Raw genomic sequence first — 23,311 nt, 5'->3', positions numbered from 1 at the left:
TGTAGCCTTACTGATTTTCTGAATAATTGTTCTATTATTACAATGTGTAATGTGTGTTTTCCTCTGGCTGTTTTTAAGATTTTCTCTTTACATTGGTTTCCTACAATTTGATTATGATGTACTACCTTGATATGCTTTTCTTTGTTGCTTTCTTCCTGCTTGGGGTTTATTGAGCATCTTGGAGCTATCTAAATATCAAGATATTTTAGAATACTTTTGGCCATTATTTCTTCAAACATCTCTCTACTTCTCCCTTTCTCTTTCTGGAGCATCAATTACATATATGTTAAACAACCTAATATTGTCCTACAGGTCACTGATTTGCTCTTTTTTTTTTTTAAGTGAAAAAAGGTTTATTTATATGCTCTTCATTTTTTAAAATGTCTGTTTTCTCTCTGTGTTTCAGTTTCTGTTGTCTTCAACTTTACTGATGTTTTCTTTTGCAGTGTCTAATGTGCTCTTAATCCTATATCCATTTAGTTTTTCATTTCAGGGATTACATTTTTCTCACCTCTAGAAGTTCTTTTTGGTTCTTATAACATTTTCCATTTTTCTCCTCATTATATTTATGTTTTCTTTTGTGTTCTTGAATGAATAATAATAGCTAAAGTCTTTTCCTACTAATACTGTATTCTCTATCATTTATAGGTTTGTTTTTATTGTTTTTTTCTACTGGTTAGGGGTCTCATATTTCTAATTCTTTGTATGTTTAGTAATTTTCTGTTAAACTGTGAGCATTATGAATTTTCTGATGTTGAATTCTGTATTTTGTTGTCTTTAAAGAGTGTTGGGCTTTGTTCTGGCAGGAGTTAAATTACTTGAACATCTTTTTGACCTTTTCCTGGCTTGTTTTTAAGCTTTTTAAGGGCAGATTTATTACAGTAGCATTAACATACAGATGTAGATTTATTTCAGCCTAGTACTAAGAAGCATGATTTCTCTGGGGTCTCTTTTATATGTCCACAGTTTCAACACATATTCTCCACCCTTGGGGTGTTTGGTCGGAATTCAAACATGTCCCAGCCCTGTGTGAGCTGAGAGAATTGTTCAGATTACAGTAGCCCCCCAGCAGTTCCTGGTTTTTTGTTTTTTTTCTTTTTTTAGGGTTTTTGAGCTTTTCATTATTGTCACTCCTCATAGTATTTAGTGTGGTAAAACAAAAATTTGGTCTCTGTAATATGTAATTACTGAGGCCTACAGGCACAAGAGAGATAGGAATGACCTTTGAATATATGGACCGTCATGTTAGATGTATAGAAAAATGGTAATTTATTTTTTCAGTAAATTTTAAGTATGTGGCAAAATTGTAGTCTATAGAAAATACCAAATGAAGAAGAATTTCCAAATGAGAATCACTTTATTCTTGAAATTGTCTTCTTCTTTTGCTTCCATGTGATTACAAAAACTATTTTCTTTTTTCTTTTATTAGTCCTTTTCTGTCCTTTTTTTGTTTTTTCCCCTGATCTTTCATCTCTCTTTCTAGGGACTCTTGTTTTCACTCTCTTTGCTAATATGCTTAGAAACCTCATCCATTTTCACGGCTTTTAATATTTATCTTCATGTAGATTGTATCAGTGTATATATTATATATGTATATAGTATATAGTATGACATAAACTGCTCAAACCTGTCTTCTTCTTTTTTAAAAAATTTATTTATTTTATTTATTTATTTTTTGGCTGCATTGGGTCTTCGTTGCTGTGCATGGGCTTTCTCTAGTTGCGGTGAGCGGGGACTACTCTTCATTGCGGTGTGTGGGCTTCTCATTGCGGTGGCTTCTCTTGTTGCAGAGCACGGGCTCTAGGCGCACGGGCATCAGTAGTTGTGGCTCGCGGGCTCTAGAGCACAGGCTCAGTAGTTGTGGCGCGCAGGCTTAGTTGCTCCGCGACATGTGGGGTCTTCCCGGACCAGGGCTTGAACCCGTGTCCCCTGTATCGGCAGGCGGATTCTTAACCACTCTGCCACCAGGGAAGCCCTCAAACCTGTCTTCTGAGATACGGTCCTGAATTTTCAAATTCTGGTGGATGGGCTGTCCTCTTTGTATAGCCCATTACATTAAATAAAATATACCTGAAACCTGAAGCTTTATACTATCCCCAAACTATCTCCTCCTTTACATCTCTTTTTCTCTGAGTAGCTCTCAACTCTTCTTTCAAGTCATCCATTTCTGAAATCTTAGTCATTTTTGACACCTCCTTCTCCTATAATTAATTGCCCAGGCCCATTAGTTTGACCTTTTCAGCATTTCCCATGTCTTTTCTCTCATTTTAATTTCTACTGAAACATGTATTTATTTATTCATTTACAAATACTTGTTGAAATTCTGTGTATTTTAGGATTTTCCCCCCAGCAAGTAGGAATTATATGGTTTCCACAATATAGCATAGTTCCCAGAAATGATAGGCCCCAGTAAAATATTCATGAAATAACTCACTAAATGAATATATTGGGTTGAACCATATGAACTTATCATTTTTTGGGTCAAAATGGTCAAATGTCAGCAATTTCGTATGTTCAACAAATATATTACCAATATGAAGGAGAATGTGCATATTAAGTTACTTCTTAATACTGTTCATATTAACAGTAATATTAATGTGTATTATTTTCTTTCCTTAAACTATAAAATTGACTTTTCTCTTCTTTGTTTACCAGGAAACACGAAATTATCCAGAATCATATCCACAACTGCCAAGGGATGAAACAGTGGAGAACCCTCACCTCCAGAAGCACATTTTGGAATTAGCATCCATTCTGGATGTGCGAAACGTGTTCCTTGAGAATACCATAGACGACTATTAAAACAAAAATCCTCTGTTGAAACAAGTTTTCATTTGCCACAGATTTTAAATGGTGCAGTTTTCTAATGTGATGACAGACACAGTGGTGTTATTTAGCTTTTATTTTTCAATTTAGGGCCACCATTTTAAAAACAAGCTGAAAAAAATTGTTCAAACTTTTAGGGTAACTTTTAAAATACAGTATTTCAGGTCTTTTAAAAACTCGATTAATCTTGGAATTTTTATTTTTTGGTTTTGAGGTACAGATACTTACCTCTAACATCTGATCCTACACTCATATAGTCACTATTCTCACCCTGAGAAGAGTAAACCATTTATTTTTGTATAATGAGGAAAACCCAACTCTTATACTTGGACCTTAAATGTGTGGATTTGGAAAATATGTAATTGTTCACAAATATGAAACTAGCCAGCATGGACTACTAAGAATCAAGAACAGAGCCCTTCCATAATATTTCTTTTCATTCCAAGTTAGTAGATAGAAAAATATGTGGTTCTTTGAAGCCTAATCAAGATAGTTCTTAAAAGCATTTAATTCGTTTAAATGCTGTCAAAATTTCAGTAACTGTATAGGATTGATTTGCATCTGAAAAGCTGAATCTTTAATTGGGGTCTTGAGATGATACAAATCATTTGGAATGTGTGAGTCCTGTGTTATCATAAGATATGTTTGCATATTTTGTTTTCTTTGTAGTCTTTGAATGCTGGAAGTGAAAAAGAATAACTTTTAAATCTTTCAGTCAAAAAATCAGATTGTCGTTTTCATAATACAGTGTTTCCATAGGAATTCCATTTAAACTTTTATTAATTAATGAGATCAAGTTTAAAGACTGTCTAGGTTGAGGTCTGTGGTATACAGTAGAGAGTTTGTAATCTTTTTGCCTAGTTCAGATTTATGAAACTTCAGAGTACTTACTAATTTTAGTTGAGGGTAACTGAATTGTTATATAATTAAAATGGAAGTTGCTTTTGCATTGACAATTTGGAAATTAGGTTTTTAAAAACTCCTTATATTTACTATTTTATATTTCATGCACAAGTTTTTTATTATTTTATATAGGACCCAGTGTATTATATAAATATTTTTGTGTTTTTTCTTCCCTTTCATCCCCTTCATAATTTTACAGGCACTAGCTATGATTTCTTTCCCCTCTTTTGACTCCCCAGCATTCAAGTTCAGAAATCTATGAATCAAAAGCCCTTCTACCTAATTTTCTGTACAGGCTCACAACTCTACCTCTGGCAGTCCCAGGGGAAATGAGGTGTTTGCTTTTGGTGCCTCTTTCCTGTGTCCCTAGGGAAATTTTACTGTAATATTTTTAACTTGGTTTTTATTTCTAACATACAGAATTATTTTGGTCTAAGTTATTCATATACATGTTCCAATTTGTTGGTTTTTCATCTGAAGTCTTGAAGTTATTGTTTTTGGGTTTGGGAGACTTTGTGGGTTTTTTAATTAATTTTTTAAAAGTCATTTTTGTTTGTTCTTTTAAACATTATTTCAGAAGGCTTTGGAAAAGTTACCCTGGAGAGAGATTTCCTTTGCTAGTGGGTTTTCATTATCAGATAAAGACTGCTTTCCTTTTTTTTTTCCCCCAGTACCTTAATAAACTTCATAGCTTTCCTTTCATAACAGTGTTCACCTGAACTACAGCAATAGACTGTCCTTAGTTATCTGACCTCTTGTTTCAATTTCCCTGAAGTTCTGTGCCAGTAAGATTCCTAGCGACACATATTCTCCTGTTCTCTGATGCTTAAAATAATATTTATCATCCTGAGCTTTATCCTCACTTGATTAACATAAAGAACACTGGTTTGAGAAGTAGGAGACCTGAGTTCTAATCCTGGCTTTCCTGGTAACTAGCTTTATGCCCTTTGACAAGTGTCTTCATGTCTCTGCTTTTTAGCACTCTCATCTGTAAAATGAAGGCATTGGCCCAAGGTTCTGTCCAATTCGGTGGTTCTATAATTTGAACTCTCGGTTCCAAAAGATATTGATTTTCCCACCCCTGCCACCTGGAAAATTGGTTTACCTTATTTTAGTATGCACAACATTTTCTTTTCTATATCATTTTTACCTAGTTTTTGTTCAAGAAAATATCTGGGTCCCACTTAGTTGTTGTAGAAACTAGTTCAGAGGGAGAATCTCTGGAAGAAATTAGAGCTTTTGTTATTAGTAACATGTTTGTCTAAGAACAAGGGGTCTTGGAACTCACAGCTAGTGTTTAGATGATGACCTTGCTCCTCAAGTTAATAGTAGTGTAATTCCTTACTGGTGGTTAAAAATTTAAAGTGAACTGAAATGATCTTGAGAGGAAAACTGTGCTGGAAAATTCTAAACTATTGTTTCATTCATGCCTTTAAAAAAATGTGTATTGAGCAACACTATACTCCAGATTTTGTCCTAGGCTTTGGTGAACCAGACAACGTAGACTTAAAAGTCCTTGTTTTCATGAAGCTTATATTCTAGTAGGAGGAATCAGGCAATAAATACAATAAATAAGTAAATTTATGTTAGAAAGTTTTAAATAGTATGAAGAAAATTTAGAGCGTGGCAAGGGAAATTTTTCGTTTGTTTTTAGGCAGAGAATAATGTTCAGTGAGTGATCGGGGTAGGCCTTATTGTGAAGGTTACATTTGTGCAAACACTTGTATTCCTTTGTTGTTTTTTTTTAACTTTTTGTTATGAAAATTTAAAACATACACAGAGTTTAATGAACCTTGTATACCCATTACCCAGCTTCTACATTTTAAGACCTTACTTTAATCGAGGAAGAGGAAATGAAAAAGGACAATCACTCAATGGGCTCAAGACGACAATGGCAGAGAATCTTATTTTCTCAATATATACTGCTCCCCTTTATGAATATTAAAATGTTAAACCCTTTATTTATTTTTAGAATTCATAGAAATTTAAATTTTGGAACTAAGAACAAAGCAAAACAATGGGAAAGGGCACTTCTTTGCTTTCAAATTGCACAAATTCCCCCCTGGAGATTCTGATACAGTGTCTCACCTCACCTAAGAACCACTGTAAACAAAATAGTGTAGGAGTGCAAGAAGTCAGTTATATACAAACAAAATTAAGCACAATGGAATTGTTTTCTCTTTCTTTGTCCGTATCTTTCTGAAGTTGATAAAGCAACTATCTTCCCTAATTTACAGAAGAGAAAGCTGAGACCCCAAAAAACTGTCAGTTTTTTTTCATAAAGATGGAGCTAGAACTAAAACTCAAATCTCCTAATCTCAGCCCAGTCTTTCCAGTAGCTCAGGTTGCTTTCTATAATGAACAAGAAAGAAATAATTAGAGATTTATATTTTGGCACAAAAGCTATGGTATTTTTTTAATATATCAAATATTGAAACCAGTAAATCAATCAGCCCCAGCAAATTTTTATTTATTAATTATAAAAAAATCCACAAGTCAGACATTTTATCTTTGATTTTAGCCAGGGTATATCCTTTGTGTATGTGTGTGTGTGTTTTCTTCCTAGGAAGTGGTGCTCTCAAAAACCTCAAAGCACATAGAATTTATTGTACCCTTTATATTTTTACCAAGTTGAAATGTTTTGAGATTATAAAAGTAAAGTGCAATCTAGTCATGACTGAAATTTTCCTGGTAAAGGATCTGGATTTTATTTTTTCTCACTTGTGGCTACTATGCTTTGTTTTCTTCTTGCAGTAGTATTCCCTGAGACAGATTAGGTGGTGATTGAACTGAATTTCTTTGAGGTAAAGGGAAAAGCAACAAATCCGATTTATATATTAATTATGAGAGCTTTCATTAGCATTTTTCTCCAAGTTTAATCTCTGACCTGTGTGAGTTAGTAACTTTCTGTCTCTTAGAAGGGTTTTGGACTCTGTTGAAAAATCTTGTACTTAGTTATCCACAGAGACTTGTAATCAGTCTGATATACAGAGAATATTCTGGACAGGAAATATAGTAAGGTACCAAGGTCTGCAAACTTGGCTACTGCCTGTGATTCAGAACCACCTCCCCATCCTAAGTGAGTAAAAAGATTTGATATGAATATGAATGGTATGAATCTCCTGGTGATATTTTGGGTGTATATGTTCCTGTATGTTTGTTTGGAGAGTATTAAGGATATTTACATTGAGGGCTCTTTGTTGTCCTTATTTATTTGAAACTCTTATTTTATTTGCAATGGCATGTATATATTTTCATGATGCTGAATCTCTGTGTATACTTTTTGTATATATGTACATATTTGTAAATATATGGTATGCAGAGATACAGTATGTGTATATTATATACCCATACCCATTGTGGGCTGAATTTATTTAAGTTCTGTGAGGACATCATGGTGGCATTGTTCATGCTGCTGTAATTAGGTTGTGGCTGTATCTCAATCGTGAGCCTCTATTTTGAGGGGCTTGTGTTTGGGTAAAATGGACTAATTTGGAGTTGAAATTAGGACATGAAGATCTTAACAGAAAGCTGGATATTCTTAGCTTTAAAATCATCTGCCAATTTCCATTTAAACTGATGATAAATTAGTGATATAAACCTGAAAAACCTAAGTATGTGAAACTGAGACACCAGCAGGTTCTTAAGCTATATTAGTACTTTATTTTCTTGCCTGTAGTTGGGTATTATTACTTAGTAACATACGTATTTATACTGAGAATCAAGGGGCAGTGGAAAAAATTACTTTGATCACATTTCAAAATAGATAGGAAAATGTCCTTTAAATAGGGAAATATGTTCCTAGTTGCCATTTTAATGCCTGATACCACAGTTTAATTTTGGAACAATTTTTTTTCCACCAGTGTGTCTCATATGTCTCTGTGAGGCAGAAAAAGGAGCATTAGGTAGAGGAGGGCTTTACCTAGGTGGAGTCGAATTTAATGAGGAACAAGAGGTTGATAACCTTTATATTTGCAGCAGCTGTGATTAATTTAGTCCTGTCTTGGCATTTCTAACTAGAGATTTTTCTTATTGGAACTGCATATCAAAGATGAGTATGCTTATCTGAGAAAATGCTTCCAGTGAATAAAATGCCTCCAGTTGTATTTCTTTGTCTCTGTGAGACCACTGTGTTCTGCAAATTGATATATTCACACACGAAGTAGGATTCTTAATATTAGGTGCATGGTGTGCTATAAAAGTGGGGCCTTCAAACCTCTACCAAGAATGACAGGAAGGGGAGGATAAGAGGATAGTAAATATGTGCAGTGCCAATTTGTGAACCTATGGAATATCACAGAGATCAAAATTCGGTTACTCCTGTCTTCACTGGGCATGTTTATTTGCACGGAAGAGTGTAGGAGATATTTAATATACACTTGAATACATTCACCACAAAAATTAAGTAGGGGTTATTTTTTTGCTTGATAAAATATAACTGCAAACAACTGTTTACCCCATTATTCTTCAGAAGATTAAATCTATCTGATCCAATTTTAAATTATCTTAAAGAGAAAAGTCAGGAGTCAATTCTACTGTCCTCCAAAATGTTACGTTTGCCTCTTCGTTGTATTTTTAATATGTCAGCCAAGTATTCATAACATTTCTCAATTACAATGTTAAATTTAAAATAAAGTTGTAATAGCCTTTTTCTTAAATACATATTAAAATTTGGTGATGTGTTCTTTCTGAGAAAATCAGTGAAAACGTTCATAATGTCTGATGTTCGAGTTGTTTTAGTAACCAAATCATTTATTGCAACTGGAGAGTAGCAGAGCAGATGTTATGCTATTTAAAATTCATGGAACTGACTCATGCTTAATGTGGACATTGATTTGAGGAAAGCAGCAGCATTTAGAAGTGTAGTAGATGAGACTGACATTGTGAATATGACCTCTGACTCTCTAACAGTCAGACTGCAGTTAAATAAGAATTGCTTAGAAAACCAAGCCCTCTCCCCCTGTTCTCCTGCAGTCTTAGACGTGGATACTTTATACCTGTTCATGCCGTACCTCCAGTTCTTTCCTGGATACTGTGACAACTTTACCTTAAAAAACAATTTTATTAAGGCAGTTCATCTTCCTCAAACGAGAATTTCAAAACATAATAATTACACTGTGTCCCAGCTTCACTGAATTTTTGAACACAGAGATTTATTAAACATGCCTTGTGTTTAAGGAAGGATAATTGATGTGTGAATGGAATCAATTACCTATTGAAGGGAAGGATGTCAGGATGATGTAGGGGGACATGCCCTTAAATGGGTAAAGATAAATGTATTAAATCAAGTGTAACTAATTTGTTGATGCCATAGAAATATTTCCTTTGGAATTCTGTAGATACGTTTTCTTAAGCTAAAATTGATATTTTTAACTTAGTTTGGTGTAATATTGACTTTTAAGAAGAATTCCATTTCTGTATAACGTTGTTAATCACTGACTGAAGCACCAATTCTTAATTTAAAAATATTTTTGTTAATTTGTGTTTTTTAAAAGTTATATTTTAAATTATCAAACTATTCTAAGCAGTATGATTTTTTAAAAACATATTTGAACAGTGCTTTCAGAGTTTTTTAGCAGTTTCAGGTATACTAATTCTGCACTCCATATTCACTTAATCATAAAGCCTGAATTTGGTCATAGAACAGACTATAAATTGGGAATATTTTCCTATTTTGGTGGACAATTCCAGTCTACAGCCCAAGACAATCATCTTTTTAGGTGTAGTATTGTTTATTGAGACATTGGTAATTTTAGGGTTGGGATTTTTTTACTTTTCTGATAGGCTTATGGAATGAAGATTAAGAGAATGAGTGTTTATGTCACTTTTCAGAATGAGATGGGGAATTATAGCTAGCCTTCCTTTAGGTCTGCAGTAAACAATATTTAAAATTTTATGTTATATTACTAATATTCTTTTCTCTTTTGAAACTATCATGAATGTCCACTTATCTGTGATGGAAAATTAAGATTTGTAAACATTACAATTTGACCCATAAGTCTTTTCAAACATCAAATCAGTAAGATCAACCATTGTAAAATGTGAAATGATCATATATGATAATCCCAGAGTAAATATTTCCAAACCATATAGAAATAAACACTATTTAAATTAAATAATCTATTCCTACCCTTCTTTGCATGTTACTGACTTTTTTCTAGATTATAGGTATGTGTTGTAATTATTAAAAATCTGCAGGAAAAATTGCTTCAAATGTTTTAGGGCAATAAGAATTTTTATTTACTATTTCTTGCAGAATGAGTTTTTTAAAAAACTTTTGTTTCTTTTTTATTAAAAAGAACTCTTAATGGTTCAGTAAAATATTTTAGGACTTTGTGGCTTTTTATAGTTATCTGGTTACATTCCTTTCATCACATAGATCATATGACTAGTTCTCCAGCTGTTTTTTATTTGTTGTTTTTAATAAACCTTGCCACTCAACAATCAAGAGATATATTTTGGAGGCTTCTTCCTGTCAAAGTAGAAAGGTCTTAGGTAATAGGAAAGGCAGATGCAATGTCCTACCATTTTCATAGTAGAGTTTACAAATGAAGGAATTTACCCAAATAGGTTTATCTTCACTGTGTAGCACCAGTAAAAATAGTGGTTTCAATAATCATTGAATGTGATGAAGCAGTTTTAAATCATTTCCTACTTAGCTCTAAAGAATTTTGTCATTTCAGGCCACATTATTATTTTCTCTGAGTAGTTTCCATTGTGAGGTTGAATACCTTTTTCTTTATTCAAGTCATCACTAAAGGTTAAGATAATCAAATAGGAGTTAAAATAAGTTATATTTGGTCTTTTTTCCCTGAAAATAATGGTGAACCTATTGTCTGTATTATGGATATTAGGCAGAAATGCACTTGTTTCAATCATAGCAGAAATTACATTTGGAGAATATAATTACTTGATTTCCTAGTGGTGTGAAATACTTTTTAAAAATTGTGCTTGTCTGTAACTGAAATGTTATAGAATTGTAACACTATAAGGATTATAGAGGTATATTTATTAGCTCTCTTTGAGAGGTTGAAGCACAATAATTTTCACGTAACAGTTCTTATCCAAGTGCTGCTAATCTGTCGTGCAAATAATGAAGCTATTTGGTTGCCTATCTAGCTATTCACAAATCACTGTAATCCTTGAAACGTAGTCTTGTTGCTCATTTGTATTACATTTTGGGTATTGTGGGTTAATACTTTAGAACAAAATCCATCAGTTCAGCTCTGTGAGACAAGAAACCATTTGGATTCACTAGTTTTATGTGTTCTCAGTAGAATTAAATTTGAAGGGGCTATTTACCACCAATGACTAAGGGGGAAAATTATATCGTCAATATCATTTGACTTGAACAACTGTGGTATTGTAAAAGTCTTATCTGTTGTGTTTCTAAATTGCTTAAGCCATACATACTCTTAAGGATGTTTTCCTATTGTGTTCCTTTTCAGCAGCCTTTTTCTGCTTTGTCTGTTATGGCTAATATGTCATAGATTTTAGAAATTGAGAAGTTATCAAAACATTTTATTTTCTTGACCATCACTTTTGACTCTTGTATGATACGTGATTTGTCAAAGGATAGCAAGCCTTTCACTACTTCAGTAAATGAATATCAGAGTAAACACTGTGATTCTGCAGAGCAGATTCAGTAGGCCCTTGTCTTTTCCAATGTTTTCTTCTGTTATATGGTGCCTACCACCTTGAGGGCTCTTAAATAATAGAGAATGGAGAGTTAAACATTGTTTTGATGTTTATTGAATAACAAGATTACAGAATATTTGATTTTTGTTGTCAGTGTATTGACATTCTTGCATTGATAAATGTTCTCTCTAGGAATGTGATTACATTCATCAGGTGTGAACTCTTGTAAATGAATTTTGTATCTTGAATTCACGTATATATTAAGTGTATCATCGATATAAAAATAAACATTATTTGCTTAAAGTTTTTGCTACTTCTTCAGAATTGTTGACAACATAAGGGCTGATAGGGTTTGCTTCTTTCAGATAATTCCTCGGTTACTTGAAACAGTCTTGAGGTTGAGGATTTGATGCTATTGTTTTAGTTTGTAAATTTCTTCTACGTCCTAGTCTTGGTTTTTTCCCTGCCCTCCTCCTGGTGGGACACACTGAGGGAGGGATTGTTTCAGGGGATTGGGTTGAAGCTGCTGGCCCTCGGGCTGATGTTGGGTCTGGGCAAGGACATGTGCAACTTCAATGTGGAATGTCCGGCTTGGTTGGCATTGAGGATCCGGAGACCCGACGTAGGCTACCAATTTGTACTGTAACTTTGTACAAGGCAGTTTTACCTCTCTGGACTTTCTTCATCTGTCAAAAGTTGGAGGCCCATTAGTGGCTAGTAAAATGAATATGGTGGGCTGCCGCTAGCGTGTGTTCCTAATGAAATGCAATATATCAGAGTGCACTATATAATAAGGGTATGATTCCGGAAACTCTTCTTTCAATGACACATTACGTGTCCTACAATGGGTCACAGGCACAAAACTTAAAACACCCGTTACGAAGCGCGAGTTCCCAGTACTAACGTGTGGAGCCGCAGGTGCGTGAGGAAGGCGGCAGGGGCCTGCAGGGACAAGGCGGCCGTGTAGGGTGCAGACTGGGATGCAAGGAGAGGACTGAAAAGTCTGGGTTGGGCCAGCGCAGCCACGGCCTGAGGTTTCCACGCCACAGGCTGGCACCACCGCAGCAATCAGTTCTTTCCCCTTTGCACCAGGCTCCTACCACTTCCCCCGCTCCGCACCGCCCCCTTTAAAAAAAAAAAAAGGAAAGAAGTGCTTCAGCCACCCAGTCCTTCTACGAGGGTTTGGCCGCTTGCTGACGTGGCGGGCCGGCTTCAGAGAACGCCCAGCCCCGCGCCCTCCAGCGGTTCCGGCCCAACCGCCACCCCCAAGCTCGCGCCGGCCGCCGGGGAAGCCGCGCTCAGGCGCATGCGCACGGTGGGACGGCCCCGCGCGCAACCACTTCCGGCGCGCCGGTGGAAGTGCGGTTCCGGGTCGCTGCTCTGCCCGCAGGCCAGCCGTGGGGGCTGGTGACGCGGGCCGGCGCTCACGAGAGGCCCCGGAGGCGGGGCTCTGCCGGCTGCCCAGAGAGCGGCAGGTGCGCGGGCGGGGAGCGGAGACACGAGCAGGCCCCTCTTTCTCCCGGTGGTCTCGGAGTGCGCCCAAAGAGGCCCCGACTGGGTTGCCCAAGACCCAAGGCGGGGGGCAGTGCCGGGGTGCAGAAAGGACGAGGGTGGGGGCAGAGGCGGGCTCCCCGGCCTGGGAACCTGAAGCCTGGGGTTCCGGAATTTCCCCCCCCTGCGCGACCTTGGACCAGTCACTCTTCCTCTCTGGGTCTCCGTTTCCCTGCTGTCAAATGGGAGACACATTGGTCCTTCCCTTCTTTGACAGTCTACGCACGGGCGGGTCTGGAAGGAGACTGAGTGGGATCCAAACTGCTGTGGCAGGTGGCTGGCCCCCGGGCATTAGGAAGCTGTCTTTTACCCAACTTAGCCATCCTTTTTCTCAGCGACTTTCTTAGTGCGAGTCAAGGCTCTGGGGTCTGGCCGGGTAAACAGTGTGACTGTCAGAATCAACTGAAATAAATACTGGCCTTGGGAAACCTTAATCTCGTTAAAGTTGTTTTGCTCACTGCTCCCAAGGCGAAGTGAGTTTAGCCACTTACTACAATGAGAGGTTCTGTTCTTTGTGCCTTTAAGTGAAGCTCTTAGGCAAATCACAGATGCAAAGACCAGGGTGAGGGAGGGGAGACCCCTGAGGATTGTGGTAGCGACAGATTTTCTCTCCCCCTCACCTTAGTCCTTCCTCCCTCCTCTTCCACTCCCCCTGCCCCGACCCCGCAACATTTTGGCCTTACACTTGAGAGGAAATATTCAATGCATTTTATTTTTGTCTTCATGCAGGACAGAAAGCTTTGACCTCCAAGCTGTTTTAAATCTAGTAGATAAGCCAGGTGAGTAGGTGGTTTACAGACATTGAAGGTAAAACTTTTGAAGAATTGTACAGACTTAAATGGATGCTCTGAAGTGGTAAGAAGTCATTTGTACATCTTAGAGCGGAGCTTAGCTATCCTCCACAAAATATCAAAAGTTAAGTTTGGACCCAGAATGTAAATATTTCATGCACGTTAGGAGGGAAAGATGTTTGAATATCATGTAAAACATTGTGAAAAAAGAAATTGACTTGAGGTAATTTTAATCACTCTTAAAGAGAACCACACAGCATTTCCAGGAAACATTTAAGGATATCGGATACGTATACAATACAGTTGGCTGGCTTGCCTGTTTTTTTAGGAAAAAAGTTGTCAACATTTTCTAGTGAACAGCTGATTCCAAACCATCTTGGAACATTAGAACATTATACCTTCTCCCTGTATTGAGTTACATGTTTTTGTCTAAACTGTAGTTGAACTTAATATTATTGGGGGAAGGATTCAGAAGCATTATGTTAATGTTTGCTGTGGGAAATTTTACTTGATGTGTTACATGCCACAGCCAATGTGGTGTAATTAAAAAAAAAAAAAAGAGTAAGGACTTGTGAGTCAGAGTCCTGGGTTCAAATGCCAGCGCTGCATTTAGCCACACAATCTTTGGCAGATTACTTCACCTCCTTGAGACTGGATTTCCTTATCTGTACATGCATCTGTAGCACCTGAGTGCTTTTCAGATGTTTAGTAATTGTGTTCTAGTAAGTGTGCATGTAAACTTATGAAACTTAATCTTGAAACCTGAAGCTTAACAAAGCAACCCAGATGTGAAATTTCTCTGGTGTTTAACTTAGAGCACTCTTTCATCTGATTTATAGATACGCTATTGCCACAAGCCTTTGGCCCACATTTCAGTGGGAATGCAGCTAGTTTGGATATCTGGAACTTTTTAGGCACCTGTCTCGGAATTCCTGGTTGCTGGCCTAACGACTGTTGTAGGGGGTTCAAGACCTGGCCATCAGTGCAGGATAGCCACACAGCAAAATGTTTGCAAAACTAAAGAAGAAAATTGCAGAAGAGACTGCTGTCGCTCAGAGGCCAGGAGGTGCTACTAGGATCCCACGATCAGTGAGCAAGGAATCGGTTGCCTCCATGGGAGCTGACTCAGGAGATGACTTTGTAAGTATCTTCTCTAGTTTTTAATGTTTGGTATAGCCGCATTGTATTTTTAAAATAATATTTCAGGGAATCTTTGCAATAAATATTTTTTCTTTTTTTATTATTTTTTAATAGCTGTTTTATTTTTTTATATATATATTTTTAGATATTTATGTATTTATTTGGCTGCTCTGCGTCTTAGTTGCGGCCCTCGGGATCTTTGTTGCGGCACGCGGGACCTTTAGTTGCAGCATGCAGGATCTTGAGTTGCAGCATGTGAACTCTCAGTTGCAGCATGTGGGATCTAGTTCCCTGACCAGGGATCGAACCCGGGCCCCCTGCATTGGGAGCGCGGAGTCTTTAGCCACTGGACCACCAGGGAAGTCCCTCCAATAAGTATTTTCTTTTAAAATTGCAAGATTATTTGTACTTTATATCTGATTCTTCTTGCTCTGAGGTGCTTTTCTATTTCTTTTTTCTTATTTTTCATCGGTCCCTTTGCATATTCTCTACATTGTCCTCTTGTACTCTTTTTCCATCTATATACCTTGTGCATCTTCTTTTACATTTCGTTTCTCAAAATACTTTGGCTTGTTGTGTCTGCACATATATACACTCTAAGTCGGTTGCTTAGCGAGGTCTGTGAGTTTGGTGTGGAATTAGCCAGGGAATTAGCACTATTTTAGTGGGAAAATTGATGAAAAGATTGCACTGATGGCTGCATTGTGTCCCTTGTTTGTAAAATACCTTTGTAGTTGGAAGGATTTGAGGATGCTGCTGTGTTAGGTAAGTGTCATGCCTTAGGATTAAAATCGGGTCGGTGGCATATGACAGGATCCTCTTAAAGTTGGATAACTTAAAAGAAGTTATTTATAATGCTTGATATATGTAAAAGAATGTATGTAATGTAAATGTAAAGTATAAGGCATAAAAATAAAATGAATGCTTGTTAAATCTGTCACCTATACAGAGAACTAGAACATTATCGGTACCGTCAAAGCCACTTGTTTGCTCCTTCTTGGTTCCCTTCCCTTTCCGCCCCTTCAGGTAACCTGTCCAAAAGTTTGTGTATATCAATCCTTTGCTTTTTAAAATATCCTACCAGATACATATATATTCATAAACAATCTGTTGTTTAATGTTGCTTATTTTCAAACTTTATAAAAATGGTACACTATAGATGGTTCATTTATTTTTACTGCTGTATAAGATTCCAGCATTTGAAAAGGCCACAATTTGTCTCTGTCTTCTACTAGTGATAGATACTTGAGTTGTTTCCATGATCAGATGAGTCGACCTCCTCCTTTCTTATACTACCTGTTCAGGTCAGATTACGTGGCAGAAGCTATTAGGTTATTGGGGTGGAACAATAGATGGCCAGATCTAAATTATCATTGGCTCCTGTATTTAACAGGAAATATAAATGCACGTTTGATCACCAGGCTGAAGGACATAGTTCTGTGGCAGAAGTACTTGCTTTGCCTTCACGCTGACTTGCTAAATGAAGTCTCTCATCTTGAATGTATTCCAGATATGGAGATTGGCCTGAATTCAGGAAATACTTTGCTGTGTGACTTCTAAAGTTATCTGTTTGAACTTATTTATGTATACATTCTGATCTTCACTCCCTATCTCCAGACCTTTATATCCCATTGCATATATTTCTCCGACCAGGTGCCTTTCCTCTGGTATCTCAAATTCTAACATGAACAAAACTGAATTCATTAACTCCATTTCCACATTTCCACTTCGTCCCCCAAGTCACCAGCAAGAAACCTTGGAGACATTTTAGACTCTTCGCTTCTTCACTTCTTGGTGTCCAATTAGTCAGCAAGTATTTTGGCTTCCATCTCCTGACTCAAACTTACCCTTTGTACTCCATTTACTAGTAATACATTTTACTTCCATTTTATTTCAGGCTGTCTTTCTTTTGTGGACAAATGTGGTAGCCTATCTGGGCCCCCTGGCTCCAGTAACTCCCCAAAGCGGACCTGTTCATGTCTCTCCATGCTTAAAACTCCTCAGTGCCTTCCCCATCATCTGCAGGATGAAGTGCAAAGTCATTATTATAGTATAATGGTAAACCCCTGTGGTGTTGTCACAGCTAACCCATCCTACCTTTATCTCATTCTACTTTCCTACACCCTGTGCTCCAGCCATATTGAACTTAATGTACTTTATGGAATGGACAACTTTCCATCATGCCTACAAATGTTTGCATATGCTGTCTCCTCTCTGTGGAATTTCTCCTGTGTCCTCCTCTCACTTCTGAATTCCTCTGACATACTTTTGTGCATCCTTCAAGACTTGGCTCACATGTTACTTCCAGGAAGCCCCCTTGACCCAACCTGCCCATCTCACCCCCTCTACTCTTTATCCCTACTGGCTGAATTTGGTCCCTTGTCTCCTATATCCTCTGTTACACTGCATTGTTGTTGATGATTTGCTTGTTTGTCTCTCCCACTAAACTGGGAGCTTCATGAGAGGCAGTAGAGTAACAGTTAGGAACTCAGGCCAGGTTATGGAGGCAGACCTGGATTTGATTCCTCTTTCATCGTTATTGTGTGACCTTGGGCAAATTTTTTGTCACTTTTCTACGCCTTAATTTCCACATCTATAAAATGGAGATAGGAACTATACCTGTCTTTATTAAAGTATGTGTGTTGGGGCAGGGCGGGCAGGCAAGGTTCTCCCCTAGGTTCGATTATTCATTAGAAGAACTCACAGGACTCAGCATATAGTTTTGCTCACTGCTATCGTTTATCACAGTAAAAACATTTACTACAAAGCAAAATTAGCAAAGGGAAAAGGTGCATTAACAAAGTCTGGAGGAAACCAGGCACAGGCTTCCAAGAGTCCTCTCCCAGTGGAGTTGCATAGGGCACACTTATTTCCCTTAGCAGGGAATTGTGACAACACAGGATAAAATGTTGTCTATCAAGGAAGCTCATTAGAGACTCAGTGCCCAGGAATTTTACTGGAGGCTAGTCATATAGGCACCCTCTGCCTAGCATTTACCAAAATTCCAGACTCCCAGAACGAAAACAGGTGTTCAGCATAAACCATATTTTTGGCACAATTAGTTTAGGTACAGTGAGCCATTCTTATCAGGAATGGTGAGAACCCTTGTAAAATCTAAGTTCTCACAGGCCAGCCAAGGGCTCGCCTTACAAGCAGGCCTTGCCAAGGATAGCAGTCTCAGGCCTGGGATGTTAACTCTTTTCTGCATAGTATATAAAACACTTAGTATAGTGCCTGGCTCTTAATAAGCACTTCGTAATTCGTAGTTGCTGCAGCTGCTGCTGTTTTAGATTGGGACTCCGTTTCACCACTGTTCCCAGTGCTTAGCACAGTGCTAAGAATAGATGTCTCACTGACAGTAATAATCATAACTTGTACTACTAACAGATGACACGTATTAAAGCTAATTATGTGCCAGGCTGTGTTTTCAAGACCTGACAAGTATTGATTTATTTAATCCTCATCACAGCTTTGTGACGTAGGTTATGTTTGTTATCACATTTTACATGGGACGAAACCAGTGCACAGAGAAGTTAAGTAATTGGTCCAAGTTCTTGTAGTTTGTAAGTGGTGAAGATGGGACTTGAACCTGGGCCTTCCGCCTCCTGAGACTCCCTTTTAACTATACCCTCCATAGTGGACGAGTAAGTGGCTCAGTGGGTAAATGAATATTTAAAATGAGTTGTTCAACCACCTTTAAATACATTTTGGCAGTAAATGGGGAAGACTGAAGACTGGATAATTAGATACTATTATTCTTAATTTTGTTAGGTATAATAATGGTATTGTGGCTATAAAGGAAAATGTCCTTATATTTTAGAAATGTTTATCAAAATATTTAGGATGAAATGTCAATGTCTGCTATTTAAAGTACTATAGTAGAATAAAAATTGATGAAGCAAATATGGGAAAAATCAGCAGTTGTTAAAGTAGAGACAGAGTGTTCATTAAACCACCCTCCTTACTCTTCTTTATTTTTTTTTTTTTTTAACTTTTTGGGTGGTTTGTTTGTTTTTGTTTGTTTGTTTATTTATTTATTTATTTATTTATTTATTGGCTGTGTTGGGTCTTCGTTTCTGTGCGAGGGCTTTCTCCAGCTGCGGCGAGCGGGGGCCACTCTTCATCGCGATGCGCGGGCCTCTCACTATCGCGGCCTCTCTTGTTGCGGAGCACAGGCTCCAGACGCGCAGGCTCAGTAGTTGTGGCTCACGGGCCCAGTTGCTCCGCGGCATGTGGGATCTTCCCAGACCAGGGCTCGAACCCCTGTCCCCTGCATTGGCAGGCAGATTCTCAACCACTGCGCCACCAGGGAAGCCCCCTCTTCTTTATTTTTAAAATTTTATAATCAAAAGTAGAAAGATAAAGTGACTTATTTATTAGCAGTAGTAAGCAGTGCCCAAAGTAGTAGTAGTGCACATATGTTTTAAGATAATCTAAATTATTGGGAAAATTTGATGTCTCATTAATATAGTGATTTACTGAATGTATATTATCTGCTAAAGTTTTTGATGCATTTTACAGCTACAGATTGATATCCCTTTGTTTTATAGATGAAGATACTGAAACTTTATCAATGTTAGTGATAGATTCTTCATCACAGACCAACCAGCCTTTGATCCCTTGCTAAAGAACCTTCTTCCCTTTACCTCAGGATTTTACCTTTGGAAAAATAAAGTGATTTACTTTTTTATCGGAAAATATATTTTTTTGTATTATGTACTTGGTGTAATATGATCATAATGGATTTGTTTACCACTGTGTATTACAGTAGTGTGTGCACGCACACGCACACACACACACAATTTATCTGTTTTGCATCTTGTATCTCCTCACATTATAGATGGAGGTAGTGTTGCTTCTACTTTATAGTTAGAGAAACTTTTCAGTTATCACTTAAAGTGTAACCAAACCTAAAATAAGAGTTGTTGCTTTCTGATTGAATATCGTGGTCTCACGCTGCTAAAAACCCAGGCATGAATACAACCTCTTTTATCTGTCTCAACAGGCGTCTGATGGAAGCAGCTCCAGAGAAGATCTTTCATCCCAGCTTTTGAGAAGAAATGAACAGATACGGAAATTAGAGGCCAGGCTTTCTGGTATGTCTAAGAACTCATAAGAAGCAAACAAAGGAAACTTGCCTTGCCTGACCCGCTTTCCCTATAAAAAAGCTAAATAGCATAACCTTACAGTTATTTTGACATATTTTGATATTCTCAGTCAAAAAGGAGCAACTTGTACCCCCTTTAATCCCTTCTTTTGTTAGTGTACTGAATAGTGTAAATTCAAAACTGAGTTTTAAAGTTAAAAAAAAAAACCAAAACTTACGTTTTTCTGCTCCTGAGATTTCTAGCCGTGGATATAAAAGGTATTAAAAGTATATGTAGATTTAACTATCTTTCACCCATTAGCCTAGCTTGCTTTCAGGTGGAGAGGGTTAGGAGATAGCATATTTAGGGAATGGCCAACAGATGTTGGATTCTTCAGCACCAGACAGGGTTTGGTGCTACGTTGCCACTTGCTACAGATACATATCACCTGTGTAATGTCGTTCTGGGTCTTTGGGCTACTTTTCAATGGTATTTCTAACTTCAGCACCTGTATAGAAGCTATAACTCTCATGTTGTTTATGTGCAGTTTACGATTTACACAACTTCTGTTATATTCTTTGCCTGAGCAGGGCATATTTGTGATAGAGTTGTGAGTTCTTATTTTGGTTTCTGCCAGTAGATACATTTTGAAAGCTTCAGCCTGTGAAGTGGTAAATGGCTTCTGTGTTTGTTTTTGTCCCTTGGCCTTATGCCCATTTTACTGGAATGAAAGCAACAGACTACAAGATTCACCAAGTTGTATGTGAAATATTTGTGTTTGTGTAGTTATCAAAGGTACATAGTATAACTCACAGCTCCTAGATAGTCCATTATCTCATTTTGTTCTTGCTCTAGCCTAACAAGACTTAGTGAGATTAAGGTCACAGAGGTAGTAGGTGGTAGAGCTGGGATCCAAACCACTACAGTCTGCTTTAAACTCAATTGTTATTATCCTGTTACCCCTACCTGTAAGTAATACCAGTAACAGAGGTGAAGTAACTTTATATTTGTTCAGTGTTGGGGAGAAAGCTCTAAGGTAATATGGATCTTCCCTAAATAGTTTGTGCTTGACTGATGTTAGAGGAGAGACAGGGAAGAGGACTAACATTTATGAAGCCCACTTATGTCCTGGGTATTTACCTACAGGCTCAGTATGAATAATAACAACAACCACAGTATCAGCTACCCTTTATTGAGCATTGTGTGCAACGTGCTTAAAGCACTTAGTTTATTTTATAATTAAGGCATATAGAACATTTAGTTTATTATCTAATACATCCTTTGAGGTAGATAAATTAATAACATCATTTCATAAATGAAGAAACTAATACTTAGGATCAATAATTTGCTTAAGGTCTCTCAGCTAAGGACTGACAGAGTTGGGATTTGAACTAAAGCCTGTCTACTTTTCCACTATACCATACTATCTTCTTTGGCTACCAAGGTAATTAATTCTGACTTTCACCTTTAATATGTCATAGGCAGCTCAGTTCTGTGTAGAAAGGAAGCTGACTTTTCTAGAGAATTAATTACTTTTATTGCAAAGGCAATACTGTGGTAAGATGTTTGCTATTACCCTAACCACTGTCACTCAGTTGTATGGACTATAAGTAAGCTGTTCAGTGAATTCCCTTTGATCTGTCCTACTGCTAAGACTGGAAAGGAAGGTGAAAACTGAGATTGGAAATTAAGTAATGAGATAATAGTGGTTTTCATGGCGGGGCATTTCTGATGACCAGACCAGGCCCAGTTCTTGTTCTCTCTCAAGGCTGAACAAATCTGCCTGTTTGTATTCACCATTTACACTGTGGGTAGTTTGTACCATTTACACTGTGGGTAGTTTGTACTATACCTGTTTGCCTGTGTTGTTCATTGTTAATGGGAGGCTGTCTGCCCAGCTTTCCTTAACAGGAATGGTTTTCAGGTTAAGAAAATCATCATCATTTTCATTCATTTCTTTTTGTTTAATTAACTTCCTTTCCTGATGTTTGTCCATTCCTGGTATGTGCGTCACCCTCCTCATCCAAGACTATGCTGAACAGGTCCGAAATTTGCAGAAGATAAAAGAGAAGCTTGAAATTGCATTAGAAAAACACCAGGATTGTACGTATTTTTTTTCCTGCTTTTTTCAATCTTTCCAGGGTTTAGTTTTTTGAAATGAAACAATAGCGTATGGTTAAGTTTGTCCTTCATCATAGCCCAAATCTTTATTTTATAAGTAGTGTACTTCTTAATCAAGTTGATATAACATTTATCTGATAGTTATAAGCATACAATTCATCCTTATGTTGCCTTATGGGCATGCTTCTTAGGAGAAGGTTATTATGTATCTCATCCAGTTGACTGGTTTATTGGCTGCCCTTAGGTTTTAGTAAAATCAAGTGCCTGGTCCTTGGGCCTACATTAAGAAACTTTGGTTCTAGCCATAGCTTCATTGCTGCTTTGTTCAATAACTGGGGGAAATCTCTATCTGTCATCACTCCTCTAACAATAGAACATACATTTTGTTTAGTTTACCCTAAATCATATGTTCTCCTTTGGGTTCAATCCAAAAAAGATGCTAACAGAAGTAGAAAGTTATTTTTTGTTGATATAATATATACTAAAAAAATTTTTTTAAGCAAAATAAAGTGGAAGAAAGGGTTTTTTTGTTTTGCTTTTTTTGACTTTTTGTTTTAATTCTGATAAAGTAGTAGTAGCCATCACTTAGCAATAGCATTGGTGTTTTCTGGCAACCTACCTAACTCAGTGTTCTATCACTGTATCATTTAAAAAGTTACCCTTTGGCATCTTCCTAAATGTATATACTTGACTATAACTAAAAACCAAGAACAATTGGAAACAAGCTAAAATAAAACTGTGGTCTGTTACTAAGGGCAAAAGATTCTGGGAAAGTCAAGATGGGTCAGGTTTTTCCCAGTCTCATAATCCACTCTGTGACCTTGGCCTTTTTTGTTAGGTGACAGTTGTAAAGTAATCACATGGGCTATTTGACATGCTGTTTCTGAAATATCTCCATATCTCAAATAGAGCCTCTTTGTTAACAGCTTCCATGCGGAAATTTCAAGAGCAGAATGAGACATTCCAAGCCAACAGAGCCAAAATGGCAGAAGGACTGGCTTTGGCATTAGCCAGAAAGGACCAGGTATTTTATATGTGGCACTGCCCAAGGCTGGTGGAAAGATTTCACTTAGTGACATGATTTCAAAAATCATGCCATAAACCTGGTAGAAGATATTTACAACCCAGGAGAAAAGGAATGCTATATAAGTTCTTTGAGATTTCATTTGGCCTTAGGGTGGGAAATTATTACGGAACTTTACAGTTATAATCATGAAATGTGTCCATAATGTGAGAGTATCATTTTCCAAACTG

The 23,311-nt window shown here is 37.3% G+C and overlaps 2 protein-coding genes across 8 annotated transcripts in view; both read left to right on the top strand.

Annotated features, from left to right (window-relative positions):
• Nucleotides 1-11,670, top strand: part of SCAI (suppressor of cancer cell invasion) — a 148,445-nt gene extending 136,775 nt beyond the window's left edge. For 3 of the 4 annotated variants that reach the window (XM_057548971.1, XM_057548972.1, XM_057548973.1), the window contains one exon: nucleotides 2,656-11,670. In XM_057548971.1, the coding sequence (XP_057404954.1) occupies nucleotides 2,656-2,802 (147 nt within the window). In that variant the 3' untranslated portion in view covers nucleotides 2,803-11,670. The remainder of the gene's footprint in view (nucleotides 1-2,655) is intronic. The other variant, XR_009008712.1, reaches the window with a different exon arrangement.
• Nucleotides 11,671-12,710: 1,040 nt separating this feature from the next.
• GOLGA1 (golgin A1) overlaps nucleotides 12,711-23,311 on the top strand; it is a 54,998-nt gene continuing 44,397 nt past the window's right edge. For 2 of the 4 annotated variants that reach the window (XM_007194685.2, XM_007194689.3), the window contains exons 1-6: nucleotides 12,711-12,842; nucleotides 13,648-13,697; nucleotides 14,549-14,849; nucleotides 19,855-19,945; nucleotides 21,965-22,039; nucleotides 22,984-23,081. In XM_007194685.2, the coding sequence (XP_007194747.2) occupies nucleotides 14,715-14,849; nucleotides 19,855-19,945; nucleotides 21,965-22,039; nucleotides 22,984-23,081 (399 nt within the window). In that variant the 5' untranslated portion in view covers nucleotides 12,711-12,842; nucleotides 13,648-13,697; nucleotides 14,549-14,714. Of the gene's footprint in view, nucleotides 12,843-13,129; nucleotides 13,192-13,647; nucleotides 13,698-14,548; nucleotides 14,850-19,854; nucleotides 19,946-21,964; nucleotides 22,040-22,983; nucleotides 23,082-23,311 lie in introns of those variants that run through there. The other 2 variants (XM_007194687.2, XM_007194686.2) reach the window with 2 other exon arrangements.

The sequence above is a fragment of the Balaenoptera acutorostrata genome, chromosome 6, assembly GCF_949987535.1.
Source record: "Balaenoptera acutorostrata chromosome 6, mBalAcu1.1, whole genome shotgun sequence".
NCBI lineage: Eukaryota > Metazoa > Chordata > Mammalia > Artiodactyla > Balaenopteridae > Balaenoptera > Balaenoptera acutorostrata.
Note: the sequence above shows the minus strand (reverse complement) of the source record. Positions and strands in the feature narration are given on the sequence as shown.